This window comes from Colias eurytheme, chromosome 14, assembly GCF_061535395.1.
Source record: "Colias eurytheme isolate Ceu_HAF_F1 chromosome 14, ilColEury1 Martin Lab GWU primary, whole genome shotgun sequence".
Classification (NCBI taxonomy): Eukaryota; Metazoa; Arthropoda; class Insecta; order Lepidoptera; family Pieridae; genus Colias; species Colias eurytheme.
The window spans coordinates 10,546,695-10,569,954 of record NC_142993.1 but is presented as its reverse complement, the minus strand read 5'-3'; the positions used below and the strand labels follow the sequence as shown (position 1 = coordinate 10,569,954).

At 33.3% G+C, this 23,260-nt stretch overlaps 3 protein-coding genes across 3 annotated transcripts in view; all 3 read right to left on the bottom strand.

The window, feature by feature from the left end:
• gogo (thrombospondin-1 like protein golden goal) overlaps positions 1 to 7,950 on the bottom strand; it is a 66,673-nt gene extending 58,723 nt beyond the window's left edge. Inside the window, exon 1 of the mRNA XM_090109649.1 lies at positions 7,921 to 7,950. The gene's annotated coding sequence lies outside the window, so the exon portion shown is untranslated. The remainder of the gene's footprint in view (positions 1 to 7,920) is intronic.
• An 8,589-nt stretch (positions 7,951 to 16,539) lies between these two features.
• Positions 16,540 to 18,342, bottom strand: LOC149903099 (uncharacterized). The gene has a single exon (XM_090109491.1). It carries the CDS (start codon positions 17,735 to 17,737, stop codon positions 16,781 to 16,783), a length of 957 nt encoding a protein of 318 aa, XP_089965617.1. The 5' UTR covers positions 17,738 to 18,342; the 3' UTR covers positions 16,540 to 16,780.
• A 31-nt stretch (positions 18,343 to 18,373) lies between these two features.
• LOC149903098 (uncharacterized) lies at positions 18,374 to 19,993 on the bottom strand. Its single transcript, XM_090109717.1, has one exon. It carries the CDS (start codon positions 19,991 to 19,993, stop codon positions 18,374 to 18,376), a length of 1,620 nt encoding a protein of 539 aa, XP_089965843.1.
• Positions 19,994 to 23,260: the final 3,267 nt, after the last annotated feature.

Sequence of the window (23,260 nt, the reverse complement as noted above, 5' to 3'; positions counted from 1 at the left end):
CAAAAAACGTTCTTTGAATAAAGAAAGTTTTGCCGAGGTGAAGAAGTTACTGTTCACACGGAGAATGTTTAAAGCTATTGGAATTGTGTAAATCTATTCTTTCTACGTGGTTTCCAATTTACATGTCAGCAGTGTAATTGAATTTAAAAGGAATAGAAAATGTAGTTTTGGTGTAGTTATGTGTGTCCACTGTCCAGCTACTGGGATAGGAAAATCTTTACATTTTAATTTAGGTCTATATTTTCAAATTCAATTGCAAATACTAATCTATGTTCTGTTCTCTACTAATTTATAGCAGGAAAACCTTGTTCCTACGGTTTTTTTACAGCCAGGTTAAAGTTCCAACTACGTGACTAATCGTTATAAACACGAGTGACCTTGTCCCTTTCTTCATGAAAGTGTGAAGAAACCTTGTTTGTACACGCTAACCTAGCGTGTAAGTAAAATTCATTACCTCCCTACATCTATCAAAAGGCAGGTCCACACAGAGCGCGCAGCCTCGCGAAGCATTTTCCGCGCGAGGCTGTTCTGGAATAATTATATTGGTTGCAAGTAAAAAGGTGTAGACAGGTTATTACCGCTCCGGTCGTTTGCCACTTTCACTTCAGTGTCTCTTTTTGCTCACGATAGTTGAATCATGTCATAATACTTTGACGTCTGCTTGTGTATATTCGCATACGTGCTCCTTTTGAAAATCTAATGTTGTGTTTGGTAACCTATCTACACCTTTTTACTTTGAAGTATCATTGCTGTTCAGTCTGTGTGGACGTTTTTTCTCCAAGAAAGTGCAGTAAGTAGTAAAGTTTGCAGCCGCTTTCTTCATCCACATAGACCGAGCTTCACGCGGCAATTGTTCGCGAACCTGCTCGCTCTGTGTGGTCCTGCCTTATAAACATCTATCAATTACGTTCGTTTGTAATTCATCATGCGCTTGACGGACAAAACAACGTTTCTGAAACAATAATAATCATTAATGGAGCGGAAAAACTGGTGTCGCTCGCAAGTTTGGCTCTGGCTTGTTGGAACTCGATTATTTCATTGTTTTGAAGGATTGACTGTGTAATGTTCTTGGATATGAGGTGAAGATATGAGCATTTTTGGTGCCTGCTATATGTATTTTCTTAAAATATGATCGTATAGGTCGGTAATGCAACTTCAAGGTAGGCATTCTTCATTTTAATTGGTCATTAAAAACGTATAATTTGTTCTTTTTCAGGAGGTGATCAATTACGAATTCTGGTGATGATCGAAAGACAGAAAATAATGTTTATCTGTTCATCATTCAGCTTTGTCATGTAAATAAGAAATTAAAAGTTATACATTTTATAATAATAGTCACAGTTAAGACAATTTATATATACTGAAAAATAAATTGATTAATGTAAATTACACGACAGACTGACAAACTAACTACGTACCACGTACATACGTAAAAAAGCTTCTGGAAACGTCTATGATCAAACTCTAATAATAATCACTCTAAAAATACAACTGCCATCTAAATTCTTCGAATCACAATCTACGAGATTAACTTATTGCGAGTAGAAAATGGACGGTATACTCGAAAACGAATGCTAATAGTTACTCGAAATAGCATTCGGAAATCGGAGGAAATCCACCGGTTCGATGGAACACAAACTGAATTATTTGACCGGTGGGGACTTGCAGTCCCTCCATGATTGTAATGCTCCGTAGAACTTAGATAGAAATTGCAAAAGATGGGGAATTTAATTGTTTTGTTGGTCTAGAATTGTAAAATCGATTTATGATATTTGTATTACAGAGTAATTTGTAGATATTAATAGGTACTTATGATAGCAATAATGTCAATGTGGTGTCCACTGAAAATCAGTGGAGAATCTAAGTGTCTTATATGTCCTTAAATTCTCAAACCACTGAATGGATATTATCCATTTTGTGCCGTTGTAAGTTGTAACTAGTTATAAGTTATTTTTATTTTTTATGTATTAACGTGCATCGGTACAAATAAATGTATTTTCTCTCTTTCTTTCTTTCTATCAATAGAAATAATCTTTTATATATGAAAAAGAATCGCAAAATGTGTTGGTAAGCGCATAACTCGAGAACGGCTGAACCGATTTCGATAATTCTTTTTTTATTATATTCCTTGAAGTACGAGGATGGTTCTTATGTAGAGAAAACGTAAACATGTACCACGGGCGAAGCCGGGGCGGACCGCTAGTTGTAGATATTTTCTTAGATTTTAATAATAGTTTCATATAATATGTATCTACTAACTTGGTTGATAGATTGGAAAGTTTTTACTCTACGATATTCCTTTATGTGATCTTGTTGAGGCAAATTAAATTATTTAGCATACATCTTAATCGCTATCATTCCAACGATTATACAAAAAATATATTAATCACTGACTATGAGGCTATTTTTATATCTAGTTTTATTTTTAATTTCTCCTGCCTTGCTGTTTCATGAAATGTAATAAAAATTATCTTTTAATTCTGCAGCTGGGAGGAAGAGCGACTTAACAAAGTTTCACAAAGCCTTTTCAATTACTTATTCGCGCTTTACCTGTATTTTTCTTTTAGTTGTTATTGTTACAGTTCTTTAATTCAAATTCTTTTAGATTCGAGATATAAATTGAAGGTAACACTTTAGAAATCAATTCGGAAAATGAAGAAAAGTAGGCATTAGTAGATAACTATGATAATTAAAAAAAAGTCTGTATATAATTTATTTGAAGAATATTTTATATATGTATAATCTGGAGGTAAGAAGGAACTAATACATTATATTCTTTTCAATATAAGATATTACACCTGTAAAATATTACACGTCTCATATTATTCTCTCAACAAGAAATATTGAATATCGGAATTTTGAAAAATTGCAAGATCTATATTACTTTGCACGGAATAGAAATAAAGTGGAGTGAACAATAATGTTTGTGTCCATAAATCTTTAATACAAGAATATTAAAATGAAATTAATTAATGTGTATTAAGTTTTCATTTCATATTTACTATAGGTGTGTAATAATAATATTGTCCTAATTGAATTGTGGTTTTGTTAATATGCTGCTTTGTTGGATAATTATTGTAATTTGAAATAGTGAAAATGAGATATATTAAAATTTTATTTGATCCTTACTTATGTGTTCATAGCACCCTTTTCGTTTTTAATTTTAATTAATAACCACTTACATCATATTAAATTGAATTAGGCATGCAACGGAAATCGCGAATTATACACAATAATTATACAAAAGAATGCAAATCTTTGTATAACTGCTCTGTGCAGATATTATCTGACAGATATAAGGACATGAAAACCTAACAGAGAACACAAAATACATAGAATCGATTCTTGCAAGAGCCTAGTGTTACATTGTTACTTCACTAGACATATAAATTGTCAACGACATGACTCAATGGAAAGGCCTAGAGCATAACGAGCTGATCGATGCAGTCTGCACGAATGTGGGAAATATTTAGTGCAGCAGGTGCTCTATGCCTTTTTAGTTCTGTAGTGATGTGGAAATTTGAACTTTATTGTTAGGGAGTTAGAGTTTAGAATTGATTAGGTGAATTGTATTGAACGATGATTTAGAATGTATGGGCATAGAAAATTATTACAGCCGTATTTTCTGCGTTCGCTGTTAATTATTTTACATTGAAGATTATTTTGTCGATAACAATAATATAAAGTTAATTATAAAATGTACTTTAATTGGTGTAATTGATTTAATTTCGTTTTTTTGCATTATTTTATTTACGGAAATTGTGATACCTTTCTACAATATTTTAATTTTGATTTTTAAGCAGTTTGCAAACAGCATGTGACGTCATAACATAAAAAATGTGTAAATCTACGAGTGTATACCAAAAATAATTTATAATCGAAATGAAAATAATATAATAATGTGCCGTAATGTAATAAATAACTCTGAATATAAGAGCTTTTAGAGTATCCATTATAACTTTTTGTAACATTAAAAGAACAACTTTGCTTGCGAATTATTATTGTGTCTTTTGGATTTGAAACCACACAATTATATTATGGGGAACATGACGTTCAGAGTGCGTTCAGAAATATAATATTATAGAAATAAATTAAATAAATTAATTAATTTTTTTTTTAAATACTGATTAAATATTGATTTGTAAGTTGAAATGGGATAGCCAAGATAAAATCAACCAAGAAACTATATTCAATAACCCTACTATGACCCTCATAATGGAATGATTCATAATAATTAAAAGCTCATTGCTCAGTTCCTTTAATTAGGAATACATCATTATAATTTCACAAAACACCCCTCTTAGAGCTGAACTTAACGTTATTTTCTTCCGTATTTTATTATCTACTCTTTCATTTATTTAAACTTATTTCAACCATGTATCTGTATTTACGATTCAACAAATTAAACAAAACCAAAGGTATAGGATTTTCATCAGGATTGCGGTCGTTCGATCGCTGCAGCGCTGCAAAGTCGTGCCGTTTAGAAAAGCAGCGGAGATTGCAAAACCGCAAGCGAATGTCGAGATATATGATGCATCTTGCAGCGGCTTTATTAGCTGTATTCACATTTGGCTAAATACCAAACCGTTAATGATATTAGTTGAGAAATATGATGCTGGTTTAAATTGGATGACATTTTGCAAACATAATATTAGCATATTTTTCGTTTATGTTCAAATTCACCAATTCACTAGTTATTCTATGATCAATACATTTTAATATATAAAATGTCTTACATCAACGTGAGAATTCGTGTTCCTCCACAACTATCGGTAGCAAAGCATAACTCTAAAGTAAACTGATTCAATAACACGATAGATATTGGCAGTGTATTCTATCCAATGCCACATCTATGCCAAAACTAACCATAAAACCGTGTACAAGTATACATACACATAGTATATAAATCAATATAATATAGGCACATAGGCGACTGGCACACCGCACCGCACCACGCAGCGTCGCGCGCGAATGTTTGATATAAATTCTAATGTAATAAATGTATGCAATTGCTTTCAATGTGTTTAACTGTGCATGTTTTTTTATACAACTGATACTCACAAGAAACGTTAGTATACGCAATGACGCTGCTCGCTAGCGTGCGAATGCGTCATCTATGTGCATCAATTGCACGCATGTGAATGCGATTTCTGTGTACTGTGCGTATTTTCTTTACAAACGAAAATACTTACAAGCAACGTTAGTAAACGCATTCACGTGCTTACGCTGTTTGGTACGGGCCACGCAGAGTAGCGCGCGAATGCGTTATCTAATGTTTGCAATTGCACGTATAGTAAGTATTTTCTATACAGAGATAAAAGTAACGTTAGAAAACGCACTAACGCACTACGCTGCGTGTTGCGTGGCAGTATGCCAGCCGCCAAATACTCGTAACGTCCGAACCAGCGTAAGTTGATCCGACTTGTTTGGACATATTCCAAAAGCGTGTTTCCCAAAATTATGCACTTCGCTGTCACATGCATGGGCTCATTAGGGCTATTGGTCGTTTGGTTCTGTAGTTCTGTAAGTAATGCTTTATTTGGTTTATAGTGTTTATGTGGCTTTAACTTTATAATTCATGTGCACTTATGGAACAAATTGAAAACTCAACAGTTTTCAATTTGTTCGAATTAATTATAGATAATAATTTATGTTCATTTTTCTGTCAGTATTCTGGCAATATAGGTATGAAATTTATTTAAATTTAGAGACAGATTACATTTTTTAATAAACGCCAACAAAAAGTTCTACAACGACGAACGTACTCTATATCAATTGTATTTGTATGCTATAAAATATTATTTATTTTGTCTAAAAAAGTTTGTTAGTATGTAAGTTTGTCTAAAAATACATATTAAAGTTTCAGTTAAGAGTCTTAACTAATAATTAAGTTGAAGTGTAGGTAATCTACCTATCTCATCAGTGGAATAGAATAGTTAAAGGCGCTACTTGAGTAAGACAAAAAGACTCGTACTTTCAATATAACATTTTGACGCTTTCATTAAAGTTGTATAATAACTTATGGCTCAGTCAAAGGCGAAGATAATATTAACATCTGTTTCTCAATATACTTAGTTAATAAAGAACTACCCATGTAGAATTAATACAGAATCAAATAATTTATGTACATACATTAAAATATATGTACATATTATAATTACATCTAAAACAAACTTATCTAGATACACCCTCATTATAAAGTTAATTATTTCAACAAAATATGTTATATTGGAACACAATTATAGAAGAACATTAGTTTTCTAGCTAGCTCTAATTAGTATTTCAATTGAAACCTTGTATGGTTATGATGTAGGGCCAGTGGCGTAGCGTGGCTTAAGAGGCCCTGTATCATTGTGTGCCCCAAGTTTTTTACAAATATCGAAATATTAGTTGCCTTTCTAGAAATTTCGATAGAAACCTTTTATCAGCTTCATTTGTATGTTTGTATGTAACCGACTTCTTTAATCTCGATTTTGATTTTGAACAGACTGATTTAATACAAACTTTGTACAATCAAGGATCGTTGACAATACAATAATTTCATGAATTTAAGCGTGTTTTAGTGTTGTTATTTTTATTAATGTGTGTGTGTGTATAGTAAAATAATGAATATTTACTATTTTAATTATTTAGACATATTAAATATTAGTTATTTTATGATACACAAACATATAAGAGCCCCTCTTAGTTGGAGGCCCCTAATCTATACTTAATATTGTTTGTTTGTTTGAACGCGCTAATCTACTGGTCCGATTTGAAAAATTCTTTCGGTGTTAGATAGTCTATTTATCGAGGAAGGCTATAGGCTATATATCATTACGCTAAGACCAATAGGAGCGGAGTAATGCGGGTAAAACCGCAGGGCACAGCTAGTAATTCATAATATGGCTGATAGAGTACGCCCCGTAAGGCCTAAATATGGCGCTTGGATGTTGTCCAACGAATGTTGTTGATAAGTGAGAAAATTATGCTCGTAACCTAGATTGTCATCATCAATCATAATTACTAGACTAGACTTGATTTCTTTCGGGCAAGGTAATATATCAAAGACGTATAAAAATGTGTTTTACGTGCTTCTTTTCTTTTTGGTCAAGTACAAAGTGACGTCATTGGTTTATATTAAGAATACAGATATTTTAGGTAACAATTTGCGAAGGGATATTTTCAAATAAGTACTATCGTTTCTCTTTGTAAATAACAATAAGTTTAAATCATGTTTCAATATCTAATGTGTTGTTGTTTGTGTTTTTTGTTGGTCATCACTTGCTAGTAAATGCTTATAGCCATATAATTTATTAGTTTAACTGCTAATACTATACAGTACATATCCAGATGCTATGAAACTGGCCATTAGGCTTAAAATACTTACAATATTATATTAATTACATTTCATGTTCTATTTCACAACGTGGTAAGTACATTTCTCTTGAATGTAGAGCCTATTATGAAATGTCAGAATCAATTTCTATGCACCAGACCTGAAAACAATCTATTTGTTACGCAATTAATCGTTTCATTATACAGTTTTTTTCGTATTACATAACATTTACAAGTACAAAGTATATTTTTGGTTTTATGGCATTCAAATGCTTTATAAATATAAATTTATAAAGAATAGAAAAAAAAAAATGGCGGGTCACGAGTGGCTGAGTTGGTTAGGCATCCGCCCCGGAATGGCGCGAAGGATGCGGGTTCGAGTCCCGCCTCGTGATCGAATTTTTTCTATTCTTTATAAATTTATAAGTACAAAGTACTTAGGTACCTATCTTAGTATCAAAAAGTAGAAGAAAATGTTGCTCTATGTTATATTTTGGAATAAATTAAGTTAAAAGAAGCCTTTAGCAATTTACCTGAAAGTGTTCGTAAACTTTAAAGTACACAAACAGGTTTAAGAAAAATTATGAGTTATAAAATACTTACGTATTGCTGCAGGATTTATGTAATCTGAAAAAAATGAAAAACTTTATTAGAATAATAAATAACACTTACACTCTGCATTTAAAAGACCCAAATGGTATTTGAGTTAACCAATATAATTAAATGATTTTAACCCTAGAAAGATAATCATATAGCACCTACCGTAAAAGATAATCATACGTCTGTCAGACGTATGTTAGTTAATTAAGATTTTTAGTAAGGCTATAGAATTTTTGTCAAACCTTATAGGTTTAAGTAAATGTTTATATTCTATTAAAGAAAATAAAACGATAAATTATCGAAAATAAAGTTTAATTGACAAATTACAAACAAAAATCGTAAACTTCTTGACACATTAGCAAAAACTTAACTTATCTTCTATAGGAACATATAAAATCACTTTCAGTCTGTATATAAGCATATTTGGTACTTTTTCACTTAAATTAACGTATACAATACCTATTTCAATAATCAGCATTTTAATTTTCGGTTATTAAATACACATGGCACACAACGTTGTTATGTTCTCCACACACGGGATTTTTGCACTTCACGCATGATAATTTCAACATCCTGCGGAGTTTAGATGGACAGTACGAACAATATCTCTTTTTTTTACAGGCGGCTCTTCTTGCCGAACTGTTTGCATTAGCATTAGCAGCAAAACCTCTGTATTTTGCCGCACAGTCCTTTTCAGAGTTGGCATCTCTGACCTTTTTTCCATCCAAGGTAAATTGAGATCTGTACTTAGTTTTTTCATAAAGTTCTTACGGCTTAGAGACTTTTCATTCTTTGATAGAATATTAGAACAATATATCACGTACGAATTTACAAAGGCTATGTTGAAAATGTCATAAAGTACAGCCATTGGCCATCTGTTCGTCTTTCTGGAGCATGACATTGATGAACACATTTGGTCAAAATTGGTTGGCAGTAGAGTCTGAATAGTCTTCAGCAGAGACGTCGGGTATATCCACAGCTTCATCGACGAATTCGTCTTCAGTGTCAGCACATCGTCTTCCAAGAGGTTATCTTCGCATTCGCTTTCACATTCTGATGACGTTTCTTCTTCACTTTGATTTAAAAAGTTCTCAATTTGAGAACTATCCAACACCCTTCGGTTTGCCATTATAATATAATATAAATTAATACCTGAAAATAATAACAAATAAGTGTAAATAACAATAAACAATCAGTTCAAATAATTTGCAAAAGTTGCATTAAAGATAATCATACGTCTCGCGGACGTACGGCATAGGTATATCTTTTTACTGAATGTACTTACCGTGTTGCCACCATCACTCAGCGCGAGCTCCGGCCACCGACCGAGTTGACTCGCGCAGCTAGCGCGCTGCGATTAATAATAAAAAAAATAGAACGAAATTTAATTTCGCGATACGTCTCTCGGACGTAGATTATCTTTCTAGGGTTAATGCTTAGCTCTAGTCAATTTGACCAATTCATATACCTAAAACCTTACCTTTGAAACCTTACCTTTGAAAAGGTAAAACAAACATACTGTACTTAATGAAACATAACAATGAACAGTGTTAAGAACTTACAGCGAGTTCTATAAAATATAGAAAAACGAATAACTTAATTAATTGAATTAATATGTAATTAATTAATTAATTCAATATATTAACTAAAAACATCGTCAAATTCAACACGTCATGTTTAAGGAAAGCTCACATTGTTTGCGCAGCTGGATAAAAACGCCTAAATACCGCGCCGCTTTTCTTGCGATGAAATTTATTGTGAAAACATACGGAACGAGAACATGTTTATGAACTACGCGTTTTAATTATCGTTACTGGAAATTAGTGTTGATGTGGGGTCCGTTTTGGAGTTATTGTATGTTTTTATAACTTTGGTGTCATTGAAACTCAAACTCAAACATTTATTTATTCAATTAGACTTCTTATAAAAGCACTTTTGAATCGTCATGACATTTTTTAACATTGTATGATTATTATTTTTTATTACTTTTGAAGAAGAGATATTACAGTAAATATTTAATTAAGAAGATAGAGACTTTATGTATGAAGATTTACAAATAAAGCTTGCCATAAAAGGCATATTTTATTGTTCTACCAATGCAAGCAATGTTCGCAATTGGTTAAAACTATATTTCAAACCAAACCTTCTAAATTACACGAAACATGCTATATTCAATAAAGGGCAATTATGTTATGTTACCTTATAACGAGAAGTTTGAAGAATAAATAAGGATGAAACATCTTTTCAATTGGAGTCGTACAACATACAAAAATCGTAACAAGATATTGTTCAAATATAAATATCGACTGCTTGCTCTCAACAATTGGAAATCAGTTCACAAAACTTCTCATTGTTATTATCATATCCAATATAATGTTATCATCATCAACCATAATACGATCTAAAAATGCGAATCCCACTTCCTGAAATATTCAAGGAATTTCCGCGCTCATTTTCAAGTTACGTTCGTTAATAAATCGTCTCCGCGCGCTATTTACCGTCATATATTTCAAGCTAAGACGTATTCGCTAAGGAGGTCGGGTCACAGTAATGAATTTGAGAGTTCCAGTCACTCTGAGCACTCTATATCACAGGGTGAAATACTTTTTATTTTTATGCTAGTGGAGCGGATTGTTCTAATTAAATTCCCTATGTTTTTACCTGGTGTGACGTTTTGAAATAATTGGGACGTTCAATGATGGATGGTTGGGTTATGTTGGAGTTTGGAAGGATGAACAATATTATTTATTACTTTTTATATATACTTTAGACCGGCACCTGCAACACTTCTAGTGTTACAAGTGTTTATGGGCGGTGTGACCACTTAACATTAGGGGGCCCACCTGCCCCTTTGCTTGCTCTGACATAAAAAAAAAAACTTGGTATAGTAATTAGTACATATACCTAATATGTTTTACTGCGATTCATTATGTATATGTACATATGGGTGATTATACAAAAATGGGGTAACTTTTGAAGATATTTTGTTTACTATATTTTTTATATCAGATTGTTGCAAATTAGGGTGTATATGATAGCTAATCTAATGAATATATTGTACCAAATCGGGCCAGCCACTTTTTTAAGAAGATTGTGAGATATTTGAAATTTTCTGGATTTGGCCTCCAGGGGACTGACGAGGCTAACACGGTACTGATAAAAAACACAATATTGTAATATTCTTAAAGAAATTCAATGAATATTACTACAAATCTCTCAGTTTTAATAATGGCACATGTCTTTTAAGTATTAAAATCACTTAGTTACGTTTAAAAATGATAATTAATAATATATGATACTGGGAAATAACAATGTCTCAATTTTCAAAACAGCCTTCTGACATTTAACGCAACGTGAATATTCTTACTCTCTTACTTAACTTTTACTACTTTGACTTAGTTTTACTTAATATTTCAAGTAATTCAGTCAGTCCTCTGGCGCGATATCTGACAAAGGACTGATGCCAGCGGATTGATGAAAAGGGACTTTTAGTGTAGCTGTGTGTAGGGAGATGAAATTAAAGATAGCGGCCAATTAAATTTTATATTTCTTCTAAATTACACAAAAATATACTATATAATTTTATTAACTACAATACGTGGGTCGGTGGCGAGAGTGCGTCTTTCCAAACTATACAAGGCCAGTACGCAACGGTGTGAAACTAATCACGTATAGTTTGGAAATAACTTTTTTACAAAATTCTTCCAATCTATACAACAGCAGTACGCAAATACTCGCGTATACTTTGTAGTGAAGTAAGTAAGAATAGCGCTCCAAAATATACAGCGCCAGTACGCATGCGGACTAATCGTGTATGTTTCGGAGTAAGCGCGGCGTCTTTCCATTGCTCGCGTTTATATTATTGTAATGCTGTTTTGAAATCTATTATTAAAATGCATGTGTATTGTGTATGTAATGTTGCGTACTGATCGATCGTATATTTTTTGTATCGAGGATGCTTGTGTCTTCGTTCCCGACTATACTGCACGACTTACAATTGACAATAGTGCTAAAATGTAAGAATCTAATAAGTCCAGAAGAAGCCGGTTGCGAGGCGACGGAGCCCCGCTTCGCGGGGCTCCTATTTTTGTTTAGTTAAAAAAAACACGAACCTAACCTAACCCATAGGTAACCCTTATATCTGTTACCTATTTATTTTTCTAAGCTTACCTAATAATATTTTTATTCCATATTTTACTGAATTAATCAAGAAGAATAAAAGTACTTAGATAGATATAGCTATACAAGTCTTTGATTGCCTATATATTTATTATTTCGCTCAAGCGTAAGTGCTGTAGTAGCTATATTTAGTTATACATATTTTGCGTACTGATCGTGTATAGTTTGGAACGAAGAAGCAAGCATCCGCGTTACAAAGTATACACGATCAGTACGCAAAATTCGTGTATATATTGTAATAACAAACTTAAAAACAGCATTACAAAGTATACACGAGCAGTTTCATATGGTTGCGTTCTGGCTATGTATAGTTTGGAAATACGCGGCGAGAGTTACGGGACAACTGGGGAGCGACGCTATGTGACTGTGCGACGCGGCCGAAAATCCTGCGTCAGCACAGCACCTACAGACTTAATACGAGGTTATAATCACAAATTATGTTTTTTTGCCTAATTTCTAATATCAACAAACTATATTTTTACAAATCATAGTTAACCATGTATAAATGAAAATAAAATTCAGATTAACAATAAAATAACGACTAACCATAGGACTGAAACTTTGACTGGCCCAGCACGAGTTTAGAGGACAAACACAACCCAAGCGCTGGTACAGTTATGACGGCCGTTAAAATATGCGGTGCACAAGTAACTTCATTACCAACATTAATACGTCGACCTCGACTTGGTGATATTTAGCGAGAATTTCAAATTTAAAAAACACACAACGGACTGACCGATGAAAACGATGACAAAGTTTAATTTTATTTTTTAAATAAAATGGAAAACATTGCGTTATGAAACTTGTAGTATATAATACTATGTACATCAAAGATTGTAGTGAATTAGTAAGTTTTCTTATATCGATGATAATGTTTAAACGATAGTCACTTGATTGTTGGTTTTCGGAGTTGTGACATGCCAAAGTACTGACGTTTGAAGTATTAATTTATTTTTTTTATTCATTTGTATTTTAAATAAAGAAGTGAAATTGAGTGACCAAATAAAGGACGCTTCATTGTTTTAAAATAGATTGTTATTTGAATAAAATATAATAAGACTTTGTTTAAATTGGCTGATGACATCGAGTTACCCCATTTTTGTATAATCACCCATATAATAGATATTTTTGACGCCTATCATTCATCTTAAAAGTAAGGTTACATTGTAAATTTCGTTGTTGTCAAAAAGGTAATTACGTCATATGGAATTTTTCCTCCATACATCCGATGAGAATGTTCTATAGAACCAAAAAGCAAGTTACAATGAAGTACCTAGACACATAGTTGAAAATGATGTAGAGACATGACTCTGGTTTCACCGCAAAGCCTACATTCTGCCTTTCTGTTAATGATATTAACAACTTCAAAGGAAAGACATTTTGTGATGACATCTCTTTAAAAGAACATGGTTACATTAAAAGAATTAACGCGTGGAATGACAGTATTTAGGTGTTGTTAATAGTAAGTGTGATGTTTCTATTTTTTCCTTATTCTTTTTTCTACATTTAATTGTGATACAAAATTATGCTGTTCAACTACAACTCCTTAATTTCTAAATGCGAAAGTGTATTTTATTTGTGTCTTACTTTTACGACTCAAATGAGCTTTTCTTAATATGATATCTAGAGATAGTAAGATGGTTAGAGGGCATAAGCTTCTTTTTGATGAGGTGAAACATATCATTCTTATAATAATTTACTTTGACTGCACGAGCGAAGCCGTAGGCGGAAAACTAGTTGTACAAATTATTCACTTATACTAACTAACTTGTGGAGGAAAGTTTGAGCTGTTATGAAGCTACAAGATACAGAAATACAAGCAGAAATATATATTATGTAGTACCTATTTATAAATGAAATAATTTTATCATATTTACTTCAATTTAATTGACCAAGTAATACAATATTAATGTTATTATTCAATTAATTAAGCACGAATCCTCTTGTTATTTGTAATATTATATCTATAGAAATAATAGATTATTAACGTAGGATATATTATTTTCCCAATTAAGGTGACATCTGTCGTCGGATTTGTTAGCCAATACTTTTATTGGAAGTATAGTTTTTCTATTATTACGTGGGGTGTATCATTTATATTTGTATTATTAATGGTTTCAAACGACTTCAAATAAAGATGATCTCAATTCGATTGTATTTTTTTTGGCTTTGTTACCTCATAACATTAGGTACCCTATAATATTATCTGTGCTCAGACTTTCGAGTGGATTGGTTTGGGTGATTTTTTTTATTATTTAGAAGCTGGTAACTCCCATTAAAAAAAATAGGTTCTCACAATTTAAAAGCGGTTTAGTTAAGTTGAAAATAATTATGCATTATTTATCTTTTGTATATATAGCATTGAGAGAATGTTTTGTAAAGTGGGAACCATTGTTAAAAATTTAAGAGCTTGGAGTGCAAAACTTAAAGGTTGGAGAAAAGTTTTAGGGAAGAAGATTTTTGAAGAATCTTTATTCAAATCTTAATTATTTACTGAGATAATAGAAAAATGTTTGTAATCTTATAATATTTTGTACTAATATATGAGCATCAAAAAAAATGCCCTATCTCACGGACGCAGCCTAATGCTCATTTTTTAATAATCTTTAAAATGTTTTATTTACAAAGCGTTTGAATGCTCATAAACTAAATATTTAGAACCAAATAGTTATATAATTTTTACTGATTAAGAAAACCAAATATTCCTAAAATAAAAAGCCCAGAACTTACAGTATAATCACATTCACGCACAATTTACGCAATTTTTCAAACACTCCCTAGGGTCACAAAAAGCGTGTTTTACGTAAGCAATCGTCACCCTTCACGAGACGGGTCCATCGCACATCCCTAATCTGTATTTAATCGACCGACTACGAATGTGCTAGTCCGTGAAACCTGTCAACCCTAGCCAGTTTATAGGTTACATTTTTATAGTGATGTTATAAAGGAGAGGCTTGTTTAGTCATTTTTTTAGTCCAGCGTAGCATGTATTTAAATTTTCTGTGAATGTATTGAAGTTTTCTGTATTATTATTTTTGTTTATTATTTTGAGTTATTTGTCGTTATCTTGGAAATAAATACCTGCTTTTGGTGGTTTTTGTTTTGAATAAAAATGGCTGAAATATTTCATAAAAATTGGGCAAAAAAAGACCAAAATCCAATTTGTTTTTTATATCAACACACCCTATTTTTAACACCCTTTTATTAACCGACTTCAAAAAAAGGAGGAGGTTATCAATTCGGCCGGTATGTTTTTTTTTTTTTTTTTTTTTTTTTATGTATGTACACCGATTACTCCGTGGTTTCTGAACCGATTTACGTGATTCTTTTTTTGTTCGATGCGGGATGGTGTCGAATTGGTCCCATAAAAATTTTATTCGGATAGGCCCAGTAGTTTTTATTTTATGAGCATTTTTGTCTGTATTTGTAAATGTTGCAAGTGCAAGTTTGAAGTCGGTTGTTTTTAACGCAGTTATTGACTTGTTAGCTTATATATGTTTATTTGTATGTTTGTTTGTAACCTATTCCTCTTTAATAATTTCATGAGTTTATCTTAATAAAGCGTGTTTTTTTAATTTTTATCTAGCTATATTTATTCTCAAAGCAAACCTTTGCCACGTAGCCTATTGTACCGTGGAAAGATAGAAAGGAATAAAACTTTGTATTATTTATTTTATTTTCTATAGCATTGTTTGAAACTGCGAAATGACTGGCACTGAAAAATAATAGAAATAGTTTTTGTTCCGCAGCACAATTAAAAACATTCAATTCATCTGCAGTTTCTATTTCTTTGTTAATGCTTTTAATTAAATCCGTCGTTAATTATTAAAAAAAAATTATTTAGAACATCTTCTTCCAGCCATTTCTTTCACATATCATCTTAATTTTGAGCCTATTTTGACACTAAAGACACTTAGGGCCGATTTTTCAATGCTTGGTTAAAACTTATCCGTCCAATAAAGTACTACACGATTATATTAAAATGTCACGTAAACTGTCAAATACGGATAATTAGAATACGTTTTTAAAATGGTAGTTTTATACATTATTCGACGAATAAGTTCAAGCATTGAAAAATCGGCCCTTAATCGAAGTTAAAATCGAACTCATATAGTGGCACAAGTTTGTATTCGTTACATTTTTACGTTGCTTTGATATTTTTTCTGTTTCTACTCTATTTACTACAGTTTACATGACATTAATCAGTATAATGTTCCTGACACACATGCCTCATTCCTTATTTCACAGTTTGAGTCTGAAAAGCAATTTTTTTGGGTCAATTACGGAACAAAATTGTGCGCTTGTGTAAACATTATTATGATTAATAGTAGAGATTTTGTCATCAAAATATATGAAGTTAATAATTCTTTTGAATTTATGGTATTATATATTATTGCTACTATTATTTTATAACTAGGTTGACTTAGTTTTACGCATAGTTGTTCCCGCTTTAGGCATGGGAACTGGAATCTCTTTAGGGAAACTCAATATTCCTTGTATAAAGATTTTATTTTCAACACCAACGCCCCATTTGTACAAAGGTTTCTTTATGAGTAAAAAAATACATTCTACCCGGCCAATAAATAATAAATAAAAATGACAATCCATGTCGGTGCGCGCGCGATTGCTATTATAAATTAACAGGCGTAGACATAATCCTCCCCCCGGTGAAAAGCGTAGATTTTCAAGCTTGAAGGTCTTCAGAAGTGGGCAGAGGACACAGTCGAACCAAAGGTCTTCGAACGCAGCCTCTTGTAGTTTCGACGTCCGCAACTCGACAAACGCCGTCTGTTCCATGGAATAATCGAACGATACGCCCCATGCGCCAACAAAGTGGTGGAGAATTATCCTCTTGAAGCAGTACGAGGTCTCCGACGTTTATTTTTGATTTGTCAACCTTCCATTTGGTTCGTAGTTGCATTTCTGAGATATACTCTTTCTGCCATCTCTTCCAGAAGTGTTGGCGAATTTGTTCAAGTCTGCCATATCTATCCAGGGAGCTCTCTTTAGCGTTATCCAACGAAGGAGCCGGCAGTGCATTCAATGGTCTTCCGATTAAGAAGTGCCCTGGGGACAAGGAAAGGAAGTCATTGGGGGAAGATGACATGGGACACAGAGGACGGCTATTGAGAATGGCCTCCACTTGAGCAAACAATGTCGAAAGTTCCTCAAATGTGAGATGAGTATTGCCCATGACTCGCTTTATATGAAATTTAGCGGACTTAACCCCGGCCTCCCATATTCCACCAAAGTGAGGAGCGTAAGCGGGGATAAAAGAAAATTTTATTCCCTCCTGAGCAGCAAAATCAGACAGAGGTTCTTGATTAGCCTTTAGAAAACTATTTAATTCTTTCGCGGCAGCTACAAAATTTTTACCGTTGTCGGAAAATATTTCGGTTGGCCTTCCACGGCGTGCCACAAATCTGCGAAGTGTCATAATATAAGCATCTTTTGTCAAATCAGACACGACCTCTAAGTGAATGCATTTGAAACGCAGACACACAAACAAACATAAGTAGCACTTAACTACTCTTGCACCGCGTCCTTTACGATCAAGAATGAAGAAAGGGCCCGCATAGTCCACTCCAACAGACTTGAAGGGAAAGTCAACGTTGACGCGATTTGAAGGTAAGTCAGCCATTTTTGGATTATAAGTCTGACCACGAAGACGAGTGCAGGTAACGCAGTTTTTGAAAAGAATAATTTAATTAGTCAATTGATAAAATGCCGGTAAGTTTATTATTTTTATTTTGTTTTTAGAGTTGTGTAAAATCGTAGAATGTAAGTGAAAGTTATTTGAAGTTTTGTAAATTTAGAATATTTTTTTTTAATCAAAATTAATTTTAGGTTCGACGGCTGTATGGACCTTGACTTCAGGTAAGTCTTCTTCGTATTTTTTGTTAAGTTGAGGCCATTAGCGCATTGAGATGCATCGCTAAACGAATGCAATTCGATGATTTTTGGTGAATCACAAAGAACTCTGCGAGAAATATCGAATTTTGAAAGAAATTTTAGATTATCAACAATGTTCAACCAGTCATTTTTGATATCCTGCGACACAGGTTCATCCCACTCAACACCCTTGAGCCACAATTTTTGGAGTAACATCTTTGGTTGAATAATACATGGGCTCAAAAGACCTAAAGGATCGAAGATTCGAAATGAACTTGAGAGGATATGTCTCTTTGTGATTTTGTCACTATGAAGTGGAATTTCGATAGGAAAATTGAAGGCATCCTTCGATGGATCCCAACAAAGTCCGAGAGTGCTCGACGACTCACTGATTGTCAAATGTTCTGTAATTACTTTCGTGTAAATTTTGAAATAAGTTTTTTGAATTAGTTTTGTACTTTCGTAGAGGAAAACAAGCTGAATTTAGAGCGTTTGAAACTGAATTTTGAATGTATTTAAGTTGATCTTCATCATCACAGCCGGTGATTAGATCATCGACATAAAAGTCGTGCTGAATAATATTTTTGATCATTTCGACCCCACATTCCTCTCCAACCTGCCAAAGACATCTCGTGCTCAAGTAACTGGCACTTGCGGTACCGTAAGTGACAGTACTCAGTCGCAGAGTTTTCAGAGGCTGAGACTCATCTTCTCTCCATAATATGAGCTGCAAATTTAGATCTGAGCTCTCAACTTGGATCTGACGGTACATTTTGGCAATGTCACCGGTCAAAATGAATTTGTGGTGCCGAGCTCTCACTAAAATGGAGAAAAGAGAGTCTTGAATATTTGGGCCTACCATGAGGATGTCATTGACAGAGAAGCCTGAGGTTGTGGGGGCTGAGCCATCGAACACTACTCGGAGTTTGGTAGATTCACTATTTTCTTTTATGACAGCATGATGACACAAAAAATATGATGGATTTGGAATAGGAGTAGGTGATTCAGATAGATGGCCCATATCAGCGTATTCACGAATGAAATCAATGTATTTTGATTTTAGTTCTTTATTTCGTCTAAATCTTTTCTCAAGATTTAGGAATCGTTTTTTAGCTTGAGAATATGAATCGCCGAGGCAGTCAGGTGAGTCCTTTAGGGGTAACTTCACACAGAATCTGCCGCTTTCTAAGCGAGTGGTGGTATTTAGAAAGTGTTTTTCGCATGTTATGTCATTTTGACTTCGAACAGTTTTTTGGGGTAGCTCTTCAAGCTCCCAGAATTTTGTGAGCATTTTGTGAATTTCGTTAGAAGTAGCGTTTGTATTTATGGCATGATTGCAATGAATTTCGTTACTACGAGAATTATTGATTGGGCCAGCTATTAACCAGCCGAATTTAGAATTTTGCAATTTAGGATTATTAGGACCTAAAGAAAGCTGTTCGCTTTCTAGAATGTCCCAGAAGATATCTGCTCCAATTAAAACTTCAATCGGAGCTGGTTTGTAGAACTCAGGGTCCGCCAAAGTTAAAGAATTAGGTATTTTGAGACCTTGAATATTAACTGGGGCCTTAGGTAAGCGGCCCGTCAATTCGTTGAGAACAAGACATGAAAGAGCAACGCTATAGTTGCTATTTAGAGATTTTAATTGAGTAAGACAGCTTTCGTGCACTGTATTAGAAGAATTATTGCCAATGCCAATGACATTCATTGCCTGCAATGGGCAAGTTCTCAATGACATTCTTCGTTGCAGGGATTTAGTGACAAATGAAGACTGGCTGCCACAATCCAAGAGAGCACGAACCTTTTCTACTTGCTTATTAATAGGGTTAAAAACTTCTATCAATGCTGTAGATAGGAGAACATGTTTGGACATTTGTCTAGAAAATGCTGCTACAGATTCGCTTGGTTCAACTTGCTCATCTGTGCTGAAGTTGGCAGTGACGTCATCATTAGAATCATGGAGAAGAGTGTTGTGTTTTTGCTGGCATTGTCGACATGAACCCATGCGGCAGTCACTGACAGGATGCCCTTGTCTGAGGCAATTTCGACATAATTTGTATTTATTTACATACGACAGCCTATCTTGAATGTTTTTAGACTTAAATGTAGGACAGTCATAAATTCTGTGATTTTCGTTACAAATTATGCAAAGATAAACGTTTAATTTATTTTGATTAGATGTAGAAAATGAATTAGTATTTCTATTTGTATTAAATTTATTATTTTTTTGTGAATTTAGTTGTGAGGGACGTGACGTGAATTGTGATTTAGAATTATTTTGGGATTCATTATTAGTGCCAATCTTATTGCGATTTAAAGATTCTAGCACATCTGCACGGTTGATTAAAAATCTTTGAAATTGTTGCAAAGTTGGAATGTCATCAATAGTATTTCGATACTCTTCCCATTTAACAAGAGTACATTTGTCCAATTTAGAAGTCAAATTAAATATAATAAGTACATCCCAATAGTCAGTAGGCTGACCCAGGCTAGACAAGGCGCGAAGATTTTTTGTAACATGATCGACTAAAAAACGTAGTGACTTGTCTGACTCACGAGTTAAAGATTGAATATTAAGTAAAGAATCTAAGTGATGATCAACAAGAAGCCTTTTGTTATTATATCTGTCGCAAAGTAGCGTCCAGGCTGCCTGGTAGTTTGCTGTTGACACTTCGAGATTAGAGACAATCCGTGCCGCATCACCCACAAGGTAAGAAAGTAAATAATGAAATTTATGTATATCAGTAATATTTTTGTTTTTATGAACTAAATTTGAAAATGTATCGCGGAACTCAAGCCAACGGAAATATGAACCATCAAACTTTGAGATTTCGATTCGTGGTAATTTAACATTTGAGTCTTGATGGAAAGAGTCTTCATTGCCCATCGATTTCCTACGATTTTCGTTGTCATTAAATAAATTATCATATTGTTTAATTATTATTTGAGCAGAAGCAATACTTTGGACGAAATCGTTCTCAATGTCGTCTCTTTCATCAATCTCAGAATCTATATTTTCAGAATTAAGAACCTCAATCTCAGTCTGCAACACATCAAACTTTGTTGACAATGCTTCAAATTTGCTAAGTTTCAATTTAAATTCAGCCATTAATAATTCATCCATTGAAGTGGACTCGCTAATTCTGTCCAAATAATTTTTAAATTTTGTAATTTGGCCCTTAATAGCAGACCTTTTTGAATATAAATCTCTTAATAACTTTGGATTAGGTTCCGTAGACATTTTGTAAAATAGTTCGATTGAATATTGTTATGAAATTAAAATTTAATTGTATGTAATTATTTTGAAATTATGTAAATTTTATTTTTCGATTAATTAATTATTTAAATGCACGTCAACAAGCCTGATAAAATTATGGAAGAAATAAAATGCTTATCTCACGCTCCTCGCCTGGTGGAACCTGCCGCTGGTAGCCGGGCTGCTGCTCACACGCAGCTGCTTCGCAGAAGATCTTGCAAGCGATATTTAGTCGCCTGAGAAGACGGCTCCTGAAATTATTCGGCGAAGTCGTGTTTATAAGCGAGAAGGGCTATGATATCCGAAGATTGCAGGTTCGTGTCCTGTCACGGTCGCCAAATTGTTCCCGCTTTAGGCATGGGAACTGGAATCTCTTTAGGGAAACTCAATATTCCTTGTATAAAGATTTTATTTTCAACACCAACGCCCCATTTGTACAAAGGTTTCTTTATGAGTAAAAAAATACATTCTACCCGGCCAATAAATAATAAATAAAAATGACAATCCATGTCGGTGCGCGCGCGATTGCTATTATAAATTAACAGGCGTAGACAATAGTTTATTACAATTAAATATATAATATAATATACTCTCTCTCTCTCTCTCTCTCTCACACACACACACACAAACACATACACACAATCATATAAAATGTCACTCATCATACAAATGTGTATTTACATTATAACCTCTTATTGATTTTCAAACGAAATATACAGGTACAAAAAGATCGTAAAGGGAATATACAGGTGATAAGAATTCGAGATTACACAAGTGGCTAACTAGGGTGACTGCAATTCAGACACCCTCGATCCTCAAGCTTCTTGCCATACAAAGGCGAGCATCCTACTTGAAAAATGATCACCCTGTATACATAAATTTTGTATAAAATAGCTCTTAAGACAAAGGCAGAGAGGTCAATATGGTTTACTTTTTTTGCTTGAACGTAGTACTGTGAAGGTTCTCGATTTTATTGAATGTTGGATTATAGATAATCCTGGTTTAGTTGTTTTTTATTATTCTTTAATAAAAAAGAAATTGTTCCGTTCAATGTTTAGGTTCTGTTCTTGTACAAAAATAGATTGATATTTTCTACGTCTTACTCTGCTATAATATAAAAACAATCGCAAAATATGCTGGGAGCTAGCGCATAACTCGAAAACGGCTGAACCGATTTCGTTAATTCTTTTTCTATAATATTCCTTGAAGTACGAGGATGGTTCTTATGGAGAGAAAACGTAAACATGTACCACGGGTGAAGCCGGGGCAGACCGCTAGTTATATATCGATAAATTATTATAAAGCAGGCAAATATTTATCACACTGGATGGATGGATGTATGTTTGTTATTCTTTAACATAAAAACTACTGCACAGGATTGGATGCAACTTTACAAGAATATAGGTTATATATTATCAGAATAACACATGAGCTATAGAAATACTTGATTTTACATATGATTTTACATGCGAAACCGCGTGGCATAGAGAAATACTAAAATTTGCAGGCGGGTTCGTCCGCGGCACTGCTAAAATGTTATATTTATTCAATTTCTATAACTTTTCCGGGTAACCAGCAATTAAATTAAAAGTCCAGAATTCGAATTAAGATTAATTCCAAAAAGCACTTAAACCCTAACGTCACACGTATCTCATACCAAAATCCGAACCGTTTTCAGGATTTTAATTTGTCAGTGACGCGATGTTAATGGAGTATTTCAAACTGGACCGTGACTCGGTGGAATTTTAGGTTTTCATCGTCGCCATTTATAACGTTTTTTCAATTAAGGATAGGATAAGGTGTTTTTGGAATGAGGCTGCAATATTTTTAGGTAGTTGTTTACTTGCTGGTCTGTAAATGGCAAATTTTCTCTTGTTTTTAAAATTTTTCATTTTTGTGTAGTTTTCTCAAATAACCATTTTAAATTATACTTGTAATTTTAAAACGTAAATTGTGTATTAAATAAACCGTAAATCAACATAGACTATAAATTATATTGTATTAAAGATATGCTTT

What these genes read in the sequence shown, in the direction of transcription:
- LOC149903099 (XM_090109491.1), bottom strand. Translation starts at nt 17,737, where the DNA reads ATGGCTGACTTACCTTCAAATCGCGTCAACGTTGACTTTCCCTTCAAG.
- LOC149903098 (XM_090109717.1), bottom strand. Translation starts at nt 19,993, where the DNA reads ATGGGTTCATGTCGACAATGCCAGCAAAAACACAACACTCTTCTCCAT.